General features: G+C 48.2%; 1 protein-coding gene across 3 annotated transcripts in view; it reads right to left on the bottom strand.

Annotated features, from left to right (window-relative positions):
* The window catches only part of EVI5L (ecotropic viral integration site 5 like), a 33,692-nt gene extending 18,315 nt beyond the window's left edge, over positions 1-15,377 (bottom strand). Inside the window, exons 1-4 of one of the 3 annotated variants that reach the window (XM_036282038.1) lie at positions 15,218-15,377; positions 11,371-11,475; positions 9,189-9,302; positions 3,152-3,335 (exon numbers count right to left, since the gene is read on the bottom strand). In XM_036282038.1, coding sequence (XP_036137931.1) covers positions 3,152-3,335; positions 9,189-9,282 — 278 coding nt within the window. In that variant the 5' untranslated portion in view covers positions 9,283-9,302; positions 11,371-11,475; positions 15,218-15,377. The remainder of the gene's footprint in view (positions 1-3,151; positions 3,336-9,188; positions 9,303-11,370; positions 11,476-15,217) is intronic. The other 2 variants (XM_036282039.1, XM_036282040.1) reach the window with 2 other exon arrangements.
* Between the last annotated feature and the right edge of the window lie 4,933 nt (positions 15,378-20,310).

Here is a 20,310-nt window from a genome sequence, read left to right as displayed (position 1 = left end):
GAGGCTGCCATTTGTTTGTCCCATTCTGTGCCCTGCACTGGGCTGAGAAGCATGTGGGTTAGCTCAGTGAGCCTTGTACAATCCCTGAAAAGCAGGTTTTGTTTTTTTTTGTTAAGATCCATGTTTTACAGATGAGGCCCAGAGAGGGTGAGCCGCTGGCTTGGGGTACTCTACTAGTGAGAAGCTGTATGAAACCTGAGTTTCTAATGCTTTGACAGCTGGGTCCTGGCTGACTCTGCAGGGCCTGCCCTTCCCAGGCCTAGCTAATTCCTAGAGATAGTTAAGGACTCACCTGCTAGTGCATCTTTCATTTGCAAATCAATGAATTCAGAACCCACAAACTCATCACCTCTCCATTATCAAGCTCTCACACTCAGGGCCACTATCTGTCCTGATCACCCCAGGCCACCCTAATGCCCCAGAGCATGCTGAAATTATTCAAATTATCTAAACCCAGGCCTGCTTACCCTGCCTTGTCCATTTCTTCTCTCAGAAACCACAATAGAGGTACTTGCCTGCATTTCCCCCTGGCTCCCTCTCTCTCCTGACTGACCCAGGTGACCTCCCTGTGGGGCCCTGCATGCTGTGCCCTGCCTCCTGCTTCTGTCTTCTCAGTGGCAGTCTTCTCCTGATCTGTTGGCCTTGCCATAGCTGAATGATAATAAATCTACATTTTATTTTATTTTTTAATATGTGAAAAAAAATTTTTTTTAAATTCAAAGCTATACTTCTGGAAAAAGGCATACGTTTTAAAAATAAGAAACTATAACTGATCAAAATTCTAATCACAATTAAGTTAAAACAGTAGTTTTTATTACAAATGTATCTTGCTATAAGACATTGTTTATGAAAAAAGTCAGTCCTGGCCCTTGTGGCTCAGATGGTTGGGTGTCATCCTGTGTACCAAAAGTTTCATCAGTTCGATTCCCAGTCAGGGCACATACTCAGGTTGTGGGCTTGATCCCCAGTAGGGGGTGTGCAGGAGGCAGTCGATCAATGTTTTGCTATCACATCCGATGTTTCTCCCTTCCTCTCCCTTCCTCTATCTCTAAAAATCAATAAAAAAATCTTTTTTTTTTTTTTTTTTTTAAAAAAAGGAGAAATCATATAACAGGTTCACTTCAAAAGCTCAGAAACCATGATTTGATTGCTGCCTCTGCTCCAACTTAGAAAGGTTCACTAAGCACATACCGAGAGTATTACTATTTTTAGTCCTCTTTCATTTAATAGATATTCACACTCATGAATATAATCATTATTTTTTCTACAACTCTATGGAAAATTAAAAGTACTTACATGCCAAAGGAGAAAAGCCAGAGCAGATTTAAAGGGCTTCAATGGGTACTTGCCTAAGCATCAATATGATTCCCTTTTAAAAAATTTTTTATTTAGCCCTGGCCGGTTTGGCTCAGCGGTTAGAGCATCGGCCTGCGGTCCGGAGAGACCCGGGTTCGGTTCCCGCTAAGGGCATGTACCTCGGTTGCAGTTTGTCCCCGGCCCTGGTTGGTCGTGCGGGTGGCAGCCACTCGATGTGTCCCTTTCACGTCGATGTTTCTCTCGCTCTCTCTCTTCCTCTCTCCCTCCCACTCTATCTGTACAAAAAATGGAAAAATGTCCTCAGATGAGGATTTAAAAAAAAAAAAAAAAATTGTATTTAAAAGTTTTTTTCAATTAGAGTTTATAGTCAATATAATTTTGTATTAATTTCAGGTGTACAGCATAGTGATTAGACAATCATATACTTTATAGTGTTCCCCCCCAACCCCCTCATATTTCCAGTACCCACCTGGTACTATACATAGTTATTACAATATTATTATTATTATATATATTTTTTATCCTCACCAGAGGACATTTTTGCATCTATCTTCAGATAGAGTGGGAGGGAGAGAGGGGGGAAGAGAGAGAAACATTGATGTGAGAGAGATACATCGAGTGGTTGCCACCCACACGACCACACGCTTGGCCAGGGACAAACTGTAACTGAGATACTTACCCTTAGTGGGAACTGAACCCAGGACTCTCTGGTCTGCGGGCCGAAGCTCTAACCGCTGAGCCAAACCAGCCAGGGCTATTACAATATTAATGACCACATGCCCTATTCTGTACGTTACATACCCATAACTATTTTGTGCTTCTCAATCCCTTTACCTCTTCACCCAGTCCCCCAACTCCCCTCCCTAACTCCTCTCCCTTGTGGCAACCATCAGTCTATTCTCTGTATCTATGAGTCTGTTTCTGTTTGGTTTACATTGTTCTTTAGATTCCACAGATAAGTGAAATCATATGCTATTTGTCTTTTTCTGATTGACTTGTTTCACTTAGCATAATGCCCTCTGGTATTGATCCTATCCACGCTGTTGCAAATGGTAAGATTTCATTCTTTTTTTTTATAGCTGAGTAATATTCTATTGTATATAGAATATTCCATAGCTTTTTTAATCTACTTAAGTGTCTATTGATGGGCACTTGGGTTTCTTCTATATCTTGGCTATTGTATTTATCTATTTATATTTTGTTAATCCTCACCCGAGGACATTTTTCTATTGATTTTTAGATAGAATGGAAGGAAGGGAGAGAGAGCGAGAGAGAGAGTGAGAGAAACAGATGTGAAAGAGACACATCAATTGGTTGCCTCTTGCACAACCCCAACTGGGGCTGGGGATTGAACCTGCAACCCAGGTATGTGCCCTTGACTGGGAATCAAACCCGCTATCCTCAGTCCATGGGCTGACACTAACTGCTGAGCCAAATTGGCCAGGGCAATATCTAGGCTACTGTAAATAACACTGCAATGAACAGAGGGGTGCATATATTCTTTCGACTTAGTGTTTGGGAATAAACCTACATTTTAAAACAAGGGGAAGGCCTGACTTCACAGACAGAGGCTTTACTATTCTGTCCAACAATGGCTTGAGAAACATAGCCAGGTTCACAGATTCACTCTGACTCTAGAAACCTTGGTCTTCTCCTCTGAATGGGGAACTGTCTGTTCACTCAGGGTTAGGAGGATGACATTGCCTCAGGGGGGCTATTACTTTGTCCAGGGCTAGACCCAGATATGAGTGTGAAGGGGTACCCAGGAACTCCTGTTTGGGGCCCAGGTTATCCCCTGCACACCCTCCTCCTCCTACCCTAGGCCCCAACTCACCGGTTCTGCTCTTCGAGCTTGGCCAGCAGCTCCAGCTCATCAGGGCTGAGGTTCTCGGAATCAGAAGTGGGGGAGCAGGTGGGGGCTGACAGGGCTTCCTGGGATGAGGAGTCAGGGCTCAGAGTGGGGCTTGCCATGGTGGGCAGGCTCATCAGCTGCAAGCTGTGCCAGGTCACAGCTCTGTCTGGGGGCCAGAGACACACACGGTCAGCTTTGGGTTGGGTCTCCACACCATGCTGCCAGCTCTGGGCCAGCTGAGCCTGCTGTTTACCTATGCACATTTCCTCACTCTGGGCTCCCACTTCTGCTGTGTACACTCAGTATACCCCTTATCCTCATACACCTCAGCCCAGCTGGTGGCCATAACAGCACCTTTAATTCCAGATGCTGACTACCAGGATCCCTGTCTGTGTACTCCAGATGCCTGGACAGATACAGTAGGATCACAGCAGGGCCCAAGCTGTCCCACTGTCCATGCGCATGCAGGCCAAGGCTCCACTCCACACGCCTGAGTCTTCAGCAGAGCCTGAGGACAAGGCTCCCATTACTCAGGACCCCTGCTGGGACCTTGAGGTGCAGAAGCCCCTGCTTTGGCGGCTCTTCCTGACATCCTTGGTTCCTGTCTCCTGCTGTGGTCGGCCCTGGGAGGCCTGCCTCAGCATCTGACATTCCCTGTTTCATCAACCAAAGTGGGCTGCTAGCACAGCCTGAAGCAATCATTCTCTATTGTTAATTATCTGGTGCTGCCAATTGCCAGAAGAGTTGACTCCCCTTGAGCTGGGAAGCCAGGGATGCATCAAAGTGCTGGGAGTTTGTGCCCTGGTGGACATGAGTGAGAGCCGCAGGCTCTAATGGGTATCTTGATCTTGGCCTACTGTGTGCCAGGGAGGTATCAGGTCATCAGGTCATCTCTCCTATTCTTCCTGGGGATGGTCTGGCCTCACCCTCCTGGGTGGGTCAGGGGTGAGGGGCTCCAAGGACACTGGCCTCTTGCCTTCTGCCAGTTTCATGAGTGGTCACTTAGCACCATACCCAAACCTAAGGCTCCAGACTCAGATAGAACTATGCCTAAAGCACGGCACCCTCTCAACCAGCTGTGTGGCCTTGGACCAGTCAGTCACTTGGCTTCTCTGAGTCTCCATAGACCTCAGAGTGTGACTGTGAGACAATGTCTGATACTTAGTGATCACTCCATAAACATTGGCTATTACTATCCATCCTGGGGCTGGGGTTGAGGACTAGCTGGGAATCAGGGCTCCAGGGTTCTGATATGCCTGTTGTGGGACACCTGAGGGGGTTGGAATCATCTTGTGGGAGGTTCTAGAAGTCAGGAACAGCTAGGAGCTGGGGATGGCATTCCTTCTACTCAGTCATGCTGTTTCTGGTGAGTCCAGGTCAGACAAAGGGTCTAAGATAGTGATCCCCAGGGTCATGGAGGCAGGAAGAAAATCCTGCTCCCCTACCACTACCGTGAGCGTCTCCTTCATGCCCACCCATTCTCCTGCATGCTCTGTACCAGAAGTCCACTATGTGCTCTTGGACCCCACCTGACCTGGCTCTGCCATCTCAGCCTGCATAAGGGCCCTTGCCTAGCCCCCAGAGAGGTGGGAACTGGTCACCTGGGCAGCAGGGGGATAGTGACAGGATAAAAGTAGACCCCTTCACACTTGCCTGCCACCTCAGGTTACTGGGTACCTTCCTGCAGCTTAGCCCCAGCCAACACCCAAGGGCTCATGGGTTGACTGGACTTGATCCTGGCCATGCACTTGATTTTGGCCTCCTTTCCTCGTGCTGCCCTGCCATGAGGGGTGCCATTCTTCTTTTACCTCATGAGGGGCTTAGAATCCTCCCTTCCATAGGCACCTGGTTCTTTCTCTGGTTCCTGAGGGCTCCCCCAGTCTGTTGGATGCTGAGGGTTCTGGCTTTCAGTGAGTGGTACAAACTCTAGGTGGCAACTTCTGGCAGAACGGGAAGAACATTAGCTCCCATTGCCTGGCTGACCAGGGACCACCTTCTCCAAAGATTAAGCCACCTAGCCAGGAGTTAATTATTCCTGATAGAGGGACAGTGGGGGCTGCTCCAAGACCTCTTGCAGGGTCAAAGTCTTTGGACAAGAAGTGCTGACCTTGAAGGATTTCTCTGGGCAGGGAGGGGCTGGGAAGGCCACAAGGGTTTTCCAGCTTCAGGGCTGGGAGACAGGGAGGAGGTAGTGGAGATGAGAATTGGAGCCTTAGAAGCACAGCTGGATTTGGGGAGCAGTGGGGGCCTCACAAAAAGAGACCTGGGACACTCTCCTTGCTGAGCCCAAGGGATCCAAGCCTCAGAGCATGTTGGCCCACTCTCTCCCCTAAAGTATCTGAGAAAATGATTCAGGTATTAGTTTCTAATTAAAAACAACAACCGCCCTGACCAGTTTGGCTCAGTGGTTAGAGCGTTGGCCCATGGTCCAGAGAGCCCCGGGTTCAGTTCCCGCAAAGGGCATGTACCCTGGTTGCAGTTTGTCCCCGGCTCCAGTTGGGGTCATGCGGGTGGCAACCAGTCAATGTGTCTCTCTCACATTGATGTTTCTCTCTCTTCTTCCCCCTCTAAATGAAGATAAATGCAAAAAGAGAGAAAAAAAAAAGTCCTTGGGTAAGGATAAAAAAAAAAAACAACAACCAGGAGCCATCCACTAGCAGAGTGTGTTCAGCTATTTATCATATATTAATGTGTATTTCATTCAGAAAATAAAATAGACTCAATACACAGAGCTGAATTTTGTTGCCTGACAGGCAGAAACTTCTGATCCCTCAGGAACCTTGACTCATCCTCAGACTCTCTAAACACTTCTCTGCTCTGGAAGCCATCTCCTGATGAATGCACACACACACTCAGACTCACACTCATCCAGGCAGATATACACACACAGTCTCACACCCATACACAACTCACACAGATATACAGGCAGGCAGACACACACACACACACATTCACTTTCACCTGCACACACTATCTCACACCCATGCACACTCTTGCACGCCCACACATGTATAGTTTCTGCACTGAGAAGACCTCATCATCCTTGGAATAGTGTAGATTGGGATGGACACTGGCTTGCTGCCATCCTAGCTTTGTGTGCAGCCCCACTTCCCTTTCCAGAATGCCATGACTCTTATTGGCTCAAGTATTCCTTCCCTGGCACTTACTGAGGCCAGGCACTGTTCTAGGCATAGAGTGGAATGAGATGATGAGAACACAACTCCACAGGGCACACAGCCTTCTCTCCCTTGTTAGATGGGCACAGAGATGCAGAGACAAGGCAGGTCCCATCTAGTGTTGAGGGGCCATGCTTCTAAAATCCACACACAGGGTCCCTCTAGGACTGGGGTCCCAGCCTCTCAGTGTCCCCCAACTTAATGTCCTGACTGTATTCTACCTCAGCCACTTGAAAGGGGGGAGAGGGTCCTGGCTCTTGCATAGTGGGCAATCGCCACCATCCACCTCACCCCTATAGGGTGGTCCATGGCTTAGGAAGCTGAGCCAAGCAAGAGGGGTGGGAAAAGACTCTACTGGTGAGCTAGGGCAGGGAGAGGGGCAGAAAAGTCCAGATACCAGACATCTCCCACCTCCTTCTCCCTCTTCCTCTTAAGGACATTTGGACACTGTCTGTCGGTCTTGTCTCCTCCTTTTTGAAGACCTCTCCCATCCAGTTTACAAGAGGCTGGGCTCCTGGGTCTCTTGCTTCTTTGTCCAGGGCTTCTCAGCCACTCACATGGTGCCTGTTCCTCCATAGGCTTTGCCTTGGTCCTTGTCCCTTCATGCCCTTGGTGATCTCACTCTCATGGCTTAAGTGACTGAATATATGTCAGTGATTGTGACACCTCTGTTCCCAGCTTTTCCTTTTTCCTGCCCACCAACCAAGATTGTCAATTGGCTCCTGAATAGCTCCATCAGACCCCTGGCCAGGGCAGGAATCGCCACTGTCTGGGTCCCTGCCAGTGCCCCCCACTGAACCTAGTACAACCTAAGAGTCGAGAAATATTTGAGGAATTGAACCAACCTGTCCACCCACCAATATTTATACTGGATGTCTACCAGGTGCTAGGTACCATGCTGAGGACTGAAGGCTGGGGGCAGAGAGACACAGCCTCTGCCTACCCAGAGCATACTGGGGAAGAGACCAAGAAACAGTCATCCAAACATTCTACTACAGATGGAGACAAATGCCTGGAATAAAAGATAAGGTAGAGTGGAAAATAGTCTGGCAGTTCCTCAAAAGTTCAACAAGAGTTATCACATGACCCAGCAATTCTACTCGTAGGTGTCTACCCAAGAGAATGGAAGACACGCATCCAAATGTAAACTTGTACATGACTGTTCATAGCAGCATTATTCACAATAGCCAACAAGTGGAAATAACCCAAATGTCCATCGGCAGATGAATGGATACACAAAATGTGGTCCATCCATATAATGGAGTATTATTCAGCCATTAAAAGGAAGGAAGCTCTGTTATGTACTACAACATGGATGAACCTCAAAGACATGATGCAGAGTGAAAGAAGTCAGACACAAAAGTGACATGATTCCATTTATATGAAATGTCCAGAATAGATAAATTCCTAGAGACAGAAAGTCAATTAGTGCCCAGCTGGTATGGCTCAGTGGTTGAGAGTCAACCCATGCACCAAGAGGTCACCAGTTCGGTTCCTGGTCAGGGCATATGCCTGGTTGTGGGTCAAATCCCCAGTGGTGGCCATCCAGGAGGTAGCCAATTGATGTTCTCTCATCAATGTTTCTATCTCCCTCTCCCTCTCCCTTTCTCTCTCTATAAAAATCAATAAAATAAAAAAAAAAAAAAAAAAGAAAGTCAATTAATGGTTGCCAGAAACTGGAGCCTAGGGGGTGGGAGGAATGGGCGCAGGGTGGAAACTGCTTATGGGATTTCTTTTTGGGGTAATTAAGTGTTCTGGAATTAGACAGTAGTAGAGGTCATACGATTTTGTGAGTGTACTAAGATCTATTGAATTGTTCACTTTAAAAGGGTGAATTTTATGTAATGTAAATTATATCTCAGTTAAGAGAAAGCAAGGGCTGGAGTGGGCTGGCAGAAGAAGCTGGTGCAGAAGCAGTGGGGAGGGGTGGGCGCAACTCCAGGAGTGACTAGGCAGGAGCCAGAACCCCATAGGGTACTGTAGGCCAAGGCAGGAACCTGACTGGGTTTACACCTTAGGGAAACCCTCCTGATCCCCACTGTGAAGATGCTCCTCTAAGCCAACTCTCTGACTAAAGCCAGCCCCTCCTCCTGCTGTAGGTAGGCCTACCTGGGTCCACAATGCTGCCATCCACTGGCTCAGGCTAGTCCTGGTACTACCCTCCTGGTGCTTGCTTCAAACCCTTTAGCCACTCCCTACTGAGACATGGAGCTGAAACATTTATGCATGGTGCATACAGCCCTGCCAGCCTTACCTCCTCCCACATCCCAGTCCCTCTACATTCAGCCAACAAAGAGCAGCTCCTTCTCCCTGCTTGTCTTTGCACATGCTGTTCCCTTTGACTGGAAAGGTATTCTCCAAGACTTGGTTTGAGTTTTTTTCTGTGAAATATTTCCCGTCAACAACCCGCCTGTAGTGTCCTGGTTCACTTCTCCTCTCTATCCCTGAAAATATCTACTCCCTACACCCCAGCCCAAGACATTCTATGGCAATTACTTCTGTACATGCCCGTGTGCCCTATTGGGTCATGAAAATTCTGAGTGCAAGGGCCTGGTTTTTAAATTTTCTACTCCAAGCCCATAAAACAGCATCTGGCATTTAGTTAGGTGCTCAATAAATGTGTGCTGAATATACGAAGACAAAAATTTCTGTGCTGCTCAGCCAGGTGATCAAGGTCAACATCAGCAGTAATAAGTCATGGTAAGAACATGTGCCCTTGATATGATGAGATGAGAAGGGCACTTTACCCTTGTGTCTTTCTCCCCAAAACACATCACCCAATTTAGCTATGAGAAAAACGTGTGACAAATCCAGATTAGGGGACATTTTAGAAAATTCCTGACCAGTCCTCAAAATTGTCAAGGTCATCAAAAACAAGGAAAGTCTGAGAAACTGTTCCAGCCAACAGGAGTCTAAGATGTGATGATAAAATGTCATGTGGGATCCAGGATAGGGTCCTGGAACAGAAAAAGGATGTTAGGGTAAAACTAAGGAGATCTGAATAAAGTGCATGTTATAGTTAATGACAATGTATCAACATTAGTCTGTTAATTATAACAAAGGTACCAGACTAACCTGGGATGTTACTAACAGGGGAAACTGGGTGTGTGGTCTGTGGGAACTCTCTGTACTATCTTCTCAATTTTTCTGTAAATCTAAAACTGTTTTAAAAAATAAAGTCTATTTTAAAGATAAAAAAAAAAGTGATTCGCCCTGGCCTGTTTGGCTCAGCGGTTGGAGTGCTGGCTAGTGGACCGAAGAGGCCTGGGTTAGGTTCCTGCTAAGGGCACATGCCTCGGTTGCAGTTTGTCCCCAGCCCTGGTTGGGGTTGTGTGGATGGCAACCACTCGGTGTGTCTCTCACATCAATGTTTCTCTCTCTTTTCCTCCCTCTCTCCCTCCCGCTCTCTATATATATAAAAAAAGTGATTCTATACCAGTGTAGACAGAAAAGTACAGGAAGGACAGCTCTAACACATGAGAGGTGTCACCTTGAGCAGGTCACTCAAAGGGTCCCTCAACCAGGCTTTAGGGAAAGAAAAATTCAAACTTGTATTTCTGACTCCTGAGTCTTTGCCCTACATTGATTGCTGTGCTGCCACTCTCTCTGTATTCTTTTACTTTAAAAATAATATACATGAAGCACCAAGTGTAGTGGCACTCAGTAAATGGCAGTCGTTATTTTTTTTTAACAGGGAGAGCTGGTGAGTGTGTATGAGCCATCTTTCAGAGGCAGGAATAAAGGCCTCATTTCCTTTAATTTTGGCTCCCTCCTCCCCTCCCCCTGGCTTCAGATCCTCTACCTCTAATGATTATGGGGACACAGAATCATTTCTGAATCAGAAGCCTTGAAAGATGCTAGCTGACCCCATTTGCCAAGCAGAGCACCATGGCCCTGCCTAGCTCCAACTCTGGGGAAAATGTCCTGGTGTCTTGGGTCCTTTTCCTTGGCAAGGAGTAGGCAACTGATGGGCCAGCTGCCCCATGAATTTCAAGGACAGCAGCTGGAATTCTGAGGTCACTGCCTGTCCTCTTCTTGTTCCCACTTCTAGCTGCTCCTCCATGTTATTCTGGATGTTTCCACATCCGTGTATCATGGCTGTGTGTGTGGCTAACTGATCCCAGATCTCCTGGCTTCCTGTGAGAACTTCAGACCTAGCAGCCTGGGTTCAAATCTTTCCTCTATCACTTTCTATCTGTGATCTTGGGTACGATGCACTTTGCCTCAGTTTCTTCATCTGGAAACAGGTCTAATGATACCACCTACCTCACAGGTTTTGTTGGAATACCTAAACAAAAACCTGTCAAATGATTGGAACAGGAGCTGGCCTATGACGTTTATTCCCTGCTGGGTAAAAAGTCCCATGAGGGCAGGGGCTCCAACCCACTACTGGATCCCAGCATCTAGTGTGTCTTTAGGCACCCAATATTTGTGGAATAAATAAACAAATCTGCCCTCCTCAGTAGGCTGAACCCTTGTGTGGTGACCCTGTTTAAACACTAAACTCAGTAAAACTAAAATCATCTTTATTGATAATTGCAGCAGCAGCAAATACTTTCAGGTTAAAATCTGAGGGGTGGACCATTATGACCTGTGGAGTCCCTTCTGACCAAAAAAAAAAAGTTTATTACCCTGTATTGTCACCAGCTCACTTTCTGATACCAAAACAGGTTCATTCCTAGCAAATCTCTAATTTTTCTATATCTAGTGTCCCTGAAAATGACAAAAGAAAAAATGTAAAGCCCTCATAAGCTTTCCAGGGACAGGTGAATAAAAGAAACACTATCTTGCAAAAGTTTTTGGCTCTTCAAGGCCAAGCTGGTATCGTTCCTGCTATAAAGCACTGTGTCAGGACAGAGGTGAGGTGGGTCTGCCCTCCCTTTGGAAGCTCTCCAAGACTGATGCATGGACCTCTTTCTGCAGAAGAGATCTAGGCCTTTTTACAAAAGTGAGTGAGTAGAGAAGACTGTCAGTTCTAAACCAACCAAGCATTTACTGAGCATCTGCTACATGCCCTAGACTTACCTGGGACTTAACTGTGAACAGACACGTGCCCTTCCCTCGTGGGACTCACAGGCTGGTGTGGGAGACAGACAAAGATGAAACAATCTCACAGACACATCCGGTGCACTGTAAAGTGGAAGAAAAGTATAGTGAGTTATGCCAACAGGGCCTTGGAAATCTTCCCAGCAGAGGCCAATTTATTCCTAACTCCAGTGGGTTAGTTCTAACTAACCTCCTTCCTTCCACTGTCTCCATTTGGCATCTAGAGCACATGTGCTGCAGACTTCCCTAGCCGGGTGGGATTTGCTGCTTTTCTGATTCTTCTAACTATGAATTGCTATGACCAGGAAGTGTCCAAGGTGTGTGCACTATGGATCACCTTTGAGACATGAAGGCTTCTAGGATAAATCCCATCAAATGAAGCATGCTTCCCTGAATTTGCCACACTTGCTCCAGCTTCCTGGGCCTCTGTTTAAGCACTCCGGCTGCCTAGAATGCTCCATATATCATTCTTGCTCTGCTTTCCCTGACACCCTAGATATGCACAGGGCCTTTTCCTGTGCTTCTCCAGCAGCATGCCATTAATAATTCTGTCTTGTGCTTCCACACAGGAGGCAGCGGGATGTGATGGTAAGGGCATCGTTCCTCCAGGTTGTCTGGATGATTAAATGAGATACTTAGGCCCTGGCCGGTTTTGCTCAGTGGTTAGAGCGTCAGCTGGTGGAACAGAAAGTCCTGGGTTCAGTTCCTGCTAAGGGCATGTACCTTGGTTGCAATTTGTCCCTGGCCCTGGTTGGGGTCGTGTGGGTGGCAACCACTAGATGTGTCTCTCTCACATCTATGTTTCTCTCTCTCTCTTCCCCCCTTCTCTCCTGCTATATCTGGAGATAAATGCAAAAATGTCCTCGAGTGAGGATAAAAATAAATAAATTAATTAATAAATAAATAAATGAGATACTTGGTACAGGGCCTAGCACATGGCATGGGCCTGATCAGTGTGCACTGCTGGTTCTACCTCGTCTGGAGATGTATACAGGGTTTCTAGATGTAGAGCAGGGACCATCTTTGACATTCCTCCAGACCCCAGTATCTGACTCAATTCCTGGTATGGGGCTTCCCCCAGAACAATCAGTATCTATATTCTGCATGACGAAGTTGAAATTATGTTTCCCCTTGGCCCCTGCACCCGTTAAAGTACATACACAAAGACACAGACCTGTACCCCAGACTAGGGTAAAAGTGCACTGACATTGTTCACAAGCCCTCCCTGGGAGCCTTCTTGTGTTTTCCTAAAGAGTTCAGTCTCTCCTGGGAAGCTTTCCGACCCCACTGTCCCCATGCAAGGTCCTACCCTGGGGAGGCTGTCTGGTTAGTTTCTTGTGTACCTCATGACCTTCAGCAAATGGGCAGAACAAACCTCTCCCTACCCAGTGCCAGAGGTCCATGGCGGGAATGGCACTGCCAGCAAGCAGGCCCCTTACTGCCCTCTGCCCCCCTACACAATAGACTATCTCTCAGCCCTGATTCAAGCTGGCTTCCTATGGGGCAGATTGGCACAGAGAGACAGTCATTATAGAGTGAGGCATCAACTAATTCCAACCAGGGAACCAGGGTGGCTCGTGATTCTGCCTAGCACCTATAGATGGGCTACTGCCCTCCCTAGACTCCATGGACTCCTTCCACACGGTGCCCAGGGGACATTCAAAGCCACATTCTAACCTCACTAGCTCCCCTGCAGTAAGAACTATTGTTCTAAGAATTGATCACCCCATTTTCCAGATGAAGTTCAGGCCCCAAGCCAAGACGTGCTTTTTTTTCCAGGCCATCCAGAATCCACTGGTGAATATCCACAAAGAAGCCTGGTCCTATGTACCTGGGATTTTCTAGGAATGCCTGTGTAGCTCGAAGGAGTCCAGACAGGCAATGCAGGGTAGCTAGACTGATCTGGTATCTGCATGGGGGACCCAGGTCTCCACCTTACTCCCTGCAGTCTGGCCACACCAGCTTGCCAGTTCTGTAATCTGCTCTTCTCTGTCTCTCTCACCTCATTCTTGTGCCAGGGCCAAGTCACCTGTAGTTCTTAAAAGCCACCAGCAGTCAACTGCAGAAGCTCAGAGAAACCACAGGTTGGACCCAAGGGCAAGGGCAGTAGGGTGGCAGGACGGGCAGGAAGAGCTAACACAACCCAGGAAGACATGTGGACATTTTTCCCTTTCTGAAAATATTCCTTAACAAAGAGCTGTCTGCTTCTGGCAGTCCTAAACCCAGCCCCATGGCAGGAGAGGAGGAAACTGTTTCATTTTGGCAAAACATACACTTGTGGGTGAAAGAACTTACATGGACTATCAGGAGCTGCCCATGGACAGCAGCACTGGTCCTGCCATCTGAGGCCAGCGGGTGGGTGTGATTGGGTCAGCATGCTGGTCCTACCAGTCTGGTCAGACTTCAGAACCAGAAGCAGTCTGAACTTCCCTTCTTCACCATGGGGTGGCATAAATCAGGGGGCAGGCAGGGGTTCTTTTAGGGGGACTTTGGTGAATGAGAGTGTCTTTTCCTTGGAAGAAGGGCAACGTGGGGAGAGATGGATAAAGGAGAAGAGGCCTGCAGCATGTATCCACAGGGGTGCTAGGAGATTTTGGGTCACCCTACCACCTCCAGGGTCCCAGTAGGGGTGCCAGCTCAGGGAGGTTGGTATGGCTGGGCAGACTGACTACCTGGGGCAAGGCAGTCCGCTCATACCTGAGTCTTTGCCAGAGCTGGAAGCATTAGGACTCCAGGAGGACCTGGGAAGGTAAAGTCCAAGAAGGGGTGTTGAGGAGCCCTGTGTGAAAGTGAGTATGTATGTGTGTGTGTGTGTTGGGGGGTACCAAATGCCTGGTCTGTGTTGGAGGTCCTGAATTTCTTTGTATATGTTGGGGATCCAAGTGTCTGATTGTGTGTGTGTGTGCATGTCAGTGGCTCCTGAATGTCTGTGTTGGGTGCCAGGATGCCTGTCAGTATGTGTTTTTTGTGGGTGTGGGGGTGTTCATGGGTATGGTATCTCTGTTTGAGAACTGTTGGTTCTTAGGGGCGTGTGTGTGTGTATGCGCGTGTGTGTGCTGTAGGGGGCTCTCAGAACAACTTGAGGGTAGTGCTGGGCATGAGGTAAGGGTAGACTTCAGGAAGCAGGGATCAAGATGGGTCAGGATGACTGGTGTGTGTGGAGCTAATGGAGTGTGCTGGGAGGACCCCAGGAGTATTTTTCAGGGGTGCTGAGTGTAGGAGATGGGCCAGCAAACTGAGGTGAGGCCTGTGGACAGGAATCCTGATTTACAGAGTCTAAGCAGGGGTCCTGTGGGGTCAGAAGGGAGGAGCAAGGAGGACTTTGAGGCTGGTAACCTTGAGGGTGGGGGCAGGTCTAGGCCCAGAGACAGGATGGGAAATGAGAGGAGGGACAGGGTGGTAAGGGGTCTGCAATTGGGAGGGATTCTAAAGGATAGGTGGGGGTGGGGGGTGTCCTGGGCCCGCGGGGAGCAGATCTGCGGGGTGGGGGCTGGGGGAGGCCCTGAAGGGTCCCGGGAGGGGTCCTAGTCAGTAAAGAGGGTGGGTGAGGGTCACGGGCCTGAGGGGTACTCCCCGAGAGGGGCGGGGTGCGGGGCGGTTTCCGGAAGGGTCCGGGGAAGGGCACTGAGAAGTCGGGAAGCGTCGTGTGGGCGGAGGTCGGGGCCCGAGGTTGATGGCGGCCAGTGTCCATGCTGGGAGTGCAGAGGGCTCCCAGAGCGGGTTCCAGGGCGAGGCAGCCCGACTCTGGGCTTTGCCCGGCCCCCCGCAGGCCGCAGCACGGAGCCGGCGGCCTGAAAAGGCGCCCGGTATAACGCCTCCTCCCTACCTGCGCCGAGCGCGCCTCCATCGCCGTGCCGAGCCTCTCCGTCCCGGGCCCCACAGCCGGATCCGCGCCGCGCCGCTAGCTCCGCAGCTCCTGCCCCGCTCCCTCAGCCGTCCCCTGGGACCGCTGCTGCCGCGGGCTCCGCAGCTGCCATTTCACCCGCTGACAGGAGCCGCTGCCCTGCCTCCGAAGCCTTGTCAGCCAATACACCACCCCGTTACCCTGGCTCCGCCCACCGGCCAGGAGTGACGGGACGTTTAGCCAATCCGTGGCCAGTCCGTGATGGGGGGGCTCTGGCTACGGTCAAAACGTTGCCGTCTCTGAGGAGAGAAGCGAATCGAAATTAGGGAAGCAGTGAAGGACGGATGGTTTTGCCTATCGAAATGTGGAATTCTGTTGATCAACACCTGACAGGGCCAATAGCGAGGAAAGAGGGGTGTGTCTCTGAGAGAAGGCTACGGCCCTGACGAACCCGACTGAGGCAGCCAAGCGTTTGGCTTTAAGCCCCGCCCAGAACCGTGCTTTCTGCCCAATAACGAGGCTCCCTGAGATGTACATTGTCGTCTGCCCCTCAAACCAAGCCATGGCAACTGTTGGGACTCTATAAAGAAGATTGACAACGAAAGGAGGGCAGTGAAGTAACACTCTGTGGCCAATGGGATTTAATGTGAGGTTAACCTCCCGGTGGTGGGGCTTGAAACCTACGTTGAAAGACGTAGGGGCGGGGCTAAAGGGGTGGGGCCTAGACAGCGACAGGCGGGGCCAGATAGGGGAGAGGCTAACGAGGTGGATCTGAGAAGGGGCGTTACCAGAAATCTCTAAAGCTGAAGGAGAGGTGATGGAGAGCATCTTCTTAGAGACAGGCTCTGTGTTGGGGGCGGGGCTGTTGGAGGCGGAAGCCACACCGAGGACTCTGGCTGGTCTGCCCTAGTCTAGTTTGGCCTGGTTAAGTATCTTCTCTGAGGCTCACACTGCCTTATGTTCCCCTATTAAAACTCTGATCAGGCTGTGTTATCACTGCTTACATGGCCCTTTCATACCCCAACCTCCCCGGACTGATGGCTGCTGGGGGTGAAGGATCATGCAGGGCCTAAGTCGGGTCTCGCTGGGTCCCCAGCATTGTTGAACAGCGGACTTGCACATGGGAACTGTTTATAAATGTTTGATGAATGAGTGATTAAATTAATAGTGGGCCCAAGACTCTTCAACAGGAAACGGAAGGGCGGGGGGTCACTCCAACTGGGGAAGATATGTAGGGACAGTCACTGACAGCAGGCAAGACTTAGCAAAAAGGACATGTTTTCACTCCAAGATGCAGGGATTGGCCCAGCAAGGGTGAGGCAGGGAAGTACCCTATCACAAGAGGTGACATCATAAATTCAGAATTGAGATTGATAATTGGGAACAGGAGGGCTGGGACCCAGAGTGGGGCATTCCAGGACCTTCTAGGGTCTAGATCTCAACCTTTTAAATAGTAGAAAGTTCTGTATGGTTTGGGGAGCAATGGCTGACATCCCTTTGCTCCCTGTCCTTGTCCATCTTTCTCTGCCTTTCTGCACTGTCTCATTTACATTTTGTCCCTGTCTATACTTTCTCTGCTACTATAATACTATTCCTCTGCCTCTTTATGTCTTCCCTGTCTCCCTCTCTTACAATCTACATTGTATCTATGAAAAATCTGCAACTGTTAAGAAAAGCCCCAAAACATATAAATATTTCTAAAAACTCAGGTGGTAAAAAAAAAAAAAAAATGCATTCTGTCTCCCTCACAAGCCCATAGCCCCCTCCCTCATATTCTTTTTTTCCCTCCTCCTCTTCCTCCTCTCCCTCCTCCTCCTTCTCTGAAAGAACAGATCTTTACTTCCTTCCTTTAAAAGTCAGCTATGGCCCCAGCTAAGTCAGTGGATTGAGCATCATACCATGAACAGGAGGTCACTGGGAGGTCACCAGTTGATTTCCCGTCAGGGCACATGCCTGGGTTGCCTCCTCCATCCCCAGTAAGGGGCGTGTAGAAGGCAACCAGTGGATGTTTCTCTCTCATCAGTACTTCTCTCTCTCTCTAAAAATCAATAAAAACATTTAAAAAAATCAGCTTATGTGTTGGGCATTCTATAGTCCTGAGAAAGTCACAAGGTGACTTTGGATTTGGTGAGTTTGAATTTATGGACATTGTCCCCTGATTTCTTGGTGGGCCTGGAGAGGGTGTCGAAGATCTCCAAGGACATGGTTGGAGACAGGACTTAAGGTGTTAAGTCAGGAGGGCAATCAATGGTGACATCAGGATATGGTGAGGGCCAAGGAACTGGCAAGGGACAATCCCTGAATGTAGAGGACTGAGGAGCCATCATAAGAGCCAAAGTCTAAGGGTTTGTCCTTGTTTCCAGAAGTTTTCTCTCAGGAAAGAACAGTTTGGTGTGATCCACAACTTCAGAGGAACAGAAAAACCTGGACTAGTAGTCAAGATGTGGGAGACAAAGGGAACTGCAGAGGTACAAGGATCCCCCAGAAAGAGGTTATAACCAGTTTGTTTCTGAGCCTTGCCTTGGAGATAGGGACATCTGGTGTCTAGGGAATAAAATCAAACACCAGGAAGATGCATTAGGACACTTGACCCTTTCATTCTTACACTGCCATTTCCACACAGAAGATAGTTTTATTCAGGGAACACTTTGATTCCAGTTTTATAAGCACAGTAGAAAGAAAAATCCAGCAAACTTTTGTTGGAATGACTTTTGAATCATAAACTGCATTTAGCCAATTTAGATTCCTGGATCACTTTTCTATTCAGTGCAGTTAAACCATTTCCAAATTGATCTCAAAGTTTATATTTACTTGATTGAAACCATTTTTTCTATGTGATTTTTGTTTGTTTATTAATCCGCACCCAAGGATATTTTCCCAATCAAACTCTAGAGAGAGTGGAGGAAGGGGGGGGGGGGAGAGAAACATTGAAATGAGACACATCAATTGGTTGCCTTCTGCACCCACCCGGACTGGGGCCAGGGATTGAATCTGCAACCCAGGTACATGCTCTTGACTGGGAATTGAACCTGTCCATGTAATTTTTGAAGTAAACATTTGATTCATTAATCAGGTTCCTTTGCTCCATTTTTACCAACTGTTGAGTCTATCACTGGGATGTTTTTTGTGGTTGTCATTTCTTCAGAGTCAAGTTTTGCATATTTAAATTTGTTGAAATACTTTTTTTCCCTCTCAGTATTTAGTCATAACAAAATTTGGACTCAAAATTCATGTGTTGTAAATATTGATTAATGTAAATTAGACCTCATTCTTTTCTCATAGAGGGCAAATAAGGCAATAATATTTGTGGCTCTCCTTCTTTGAAGAGGTGGAGTCAGTTTCCTCATCACCTGAATCTGAGTTGTCTTTCTCACTTGTTCAAGGCTGATGCTGGGCTAGTTCTGAACTTAGACCTCAAGAGGCATTGCAGCTTCAGTTTGTTTGTTTTTTCTCTTTTAATTTTAATTGTGGTAAAAAATATATAACATAATAGTTGACATTTTTTTTTTATCCTCACCTGAGGACATTTTTGCATTTATCTTCAGATAGAGTGGGAGAGAGGGAGGAAAGAAGAAAGAGAGAAGACCTTCCGGTCAAGATGGCGGCATAGGTAAACGCAGTATCACGTCCTCCCACAACCACATCCAAGTTACAACTAAACTACAGAACAACCATCATTCAAAACCGCCTGAAATCAAGCTGAATTGAAGTCCTACAACTACGGAATTAAAGAAGCTGCATCGAGACTGGTAGGAGGGGCGGAGGGGCGGAGGTGCGAGGGGCAGTGGCGAGACGGGCTGGTCCCACACCCACGTGTGGCGGATAAAAATCAGGAGGACACCTCAGCTGGGAAGGTCCTTCCTGAGGACTGAGGGGTCCCCGTCCCACACCAGGTGCCCCGCTCAGGGTTACAGTGCCAGGAAGAGAAGTCCCCATAACTTCTAGCTGGAAAAACCAGTGGGAACTAAGATTCAGGGAAGCTGAAGCAGCTGTAGCCCCAGGCAGCTCCTTAAAGGGCTCGCACACGAACTTATGGGACTCTCTCCCTCTAAACTTGGAGGGGAGGCAGCTCGAGGGGCACCAGAGACAGACAGGGAAGAACTGAGCTGTTTGGCACTGGAGCGAGGGCTGGAGAGGGGGCTTTCTCCGGGACAAACGTACTGTAAGAGGCCTTTGTTCCTTTGGTGAGCCCTTCTCTGGGGCGGCAGACAGCTGCCATATCTGGGACTCCAGCAACCTGGCTCACACTAGTGGCCCCGCCCTGGTGACTCCCTGAGGCCCTGCCCCGCCCCACCCAACTTTCAGGCCCACCCAAGCTGTTGCTACTTGCTTAACCATAGGATTGGCCTATCTTGGATCCTGCTTCAGGTTTTCCTAAATTCTTTCAAACGAGCAACATCTGGTCTCAGCTAGCCCCATACTGCTCATTAAGTAATACACAGAAACAAACACAGGGAGGCAGCGGAAATGAGGAGGCAAAGAAACAGGTCCCAAATGAAAGAACAACAAAACCCTAAGAAAAGAACTAAGCGAAATGGAGATAAGTAACCTAACAGATGCTGAGTTCAAAATACTGCTTATAAGGATGCTCAGTGAACTCAGTGAGGGCCTCAAGAGCATAGAAAAGGACCAGTTAGAAATCATGAATACACAGTTAGAATTGAAGGAGGCATTAATTGAAATAAAGAATAATGTACACAGCTTCAATAATAGAGTATGTAAATCCAAGGAGCAAACCATTGATTTGGAATATAAGGAAGCAAAAAATCCCCAATCAGAACAGCAAAAAGAAAAAGAAAAAAGAAACCAAAAAAATGAGGATAGTGTAAGGAGCCTCTGGGACAACCTCAAGCGTGCCAACATTTGCATCTTGGGGGTGCTGGAAGGAGAAGAGAGAGAACAAGAAATCGAAAACCTGTTTGAAACAATCATGGCAGAAAACTTTCCTACCTTGGTGAAGGAAGCAGACATACAAGTCCAGGAAGCACAGAGAGTCCCAAACAAGATGAACCCCAAGAGGCCCACACCAAGACACATAGTCATCAAAATGCAAAAGGTTCAAGACAAAGAGAGAA

The sequence above is a fragment of the Molossus molossus genome, unplaced genomic scaffold, assembly GCF_014108415.1.
Source record: "Molossus molossus isolate mMolMol1 unplaced genomic scaffold, mMolMol1.p scaffold_m16_p_4, whole genome shotgun sequence".
Taxonomy (NCBI): Eukaryota; Metazoa; Chordata; class Mammalia; order Chiroptera; family Molossidae; genus Molossus; species Molossus molossus.
Note: the sequence above shows the minus strand (reverse complement) of the source record. Positions and strands in the feature narration are given on the sequence as shown.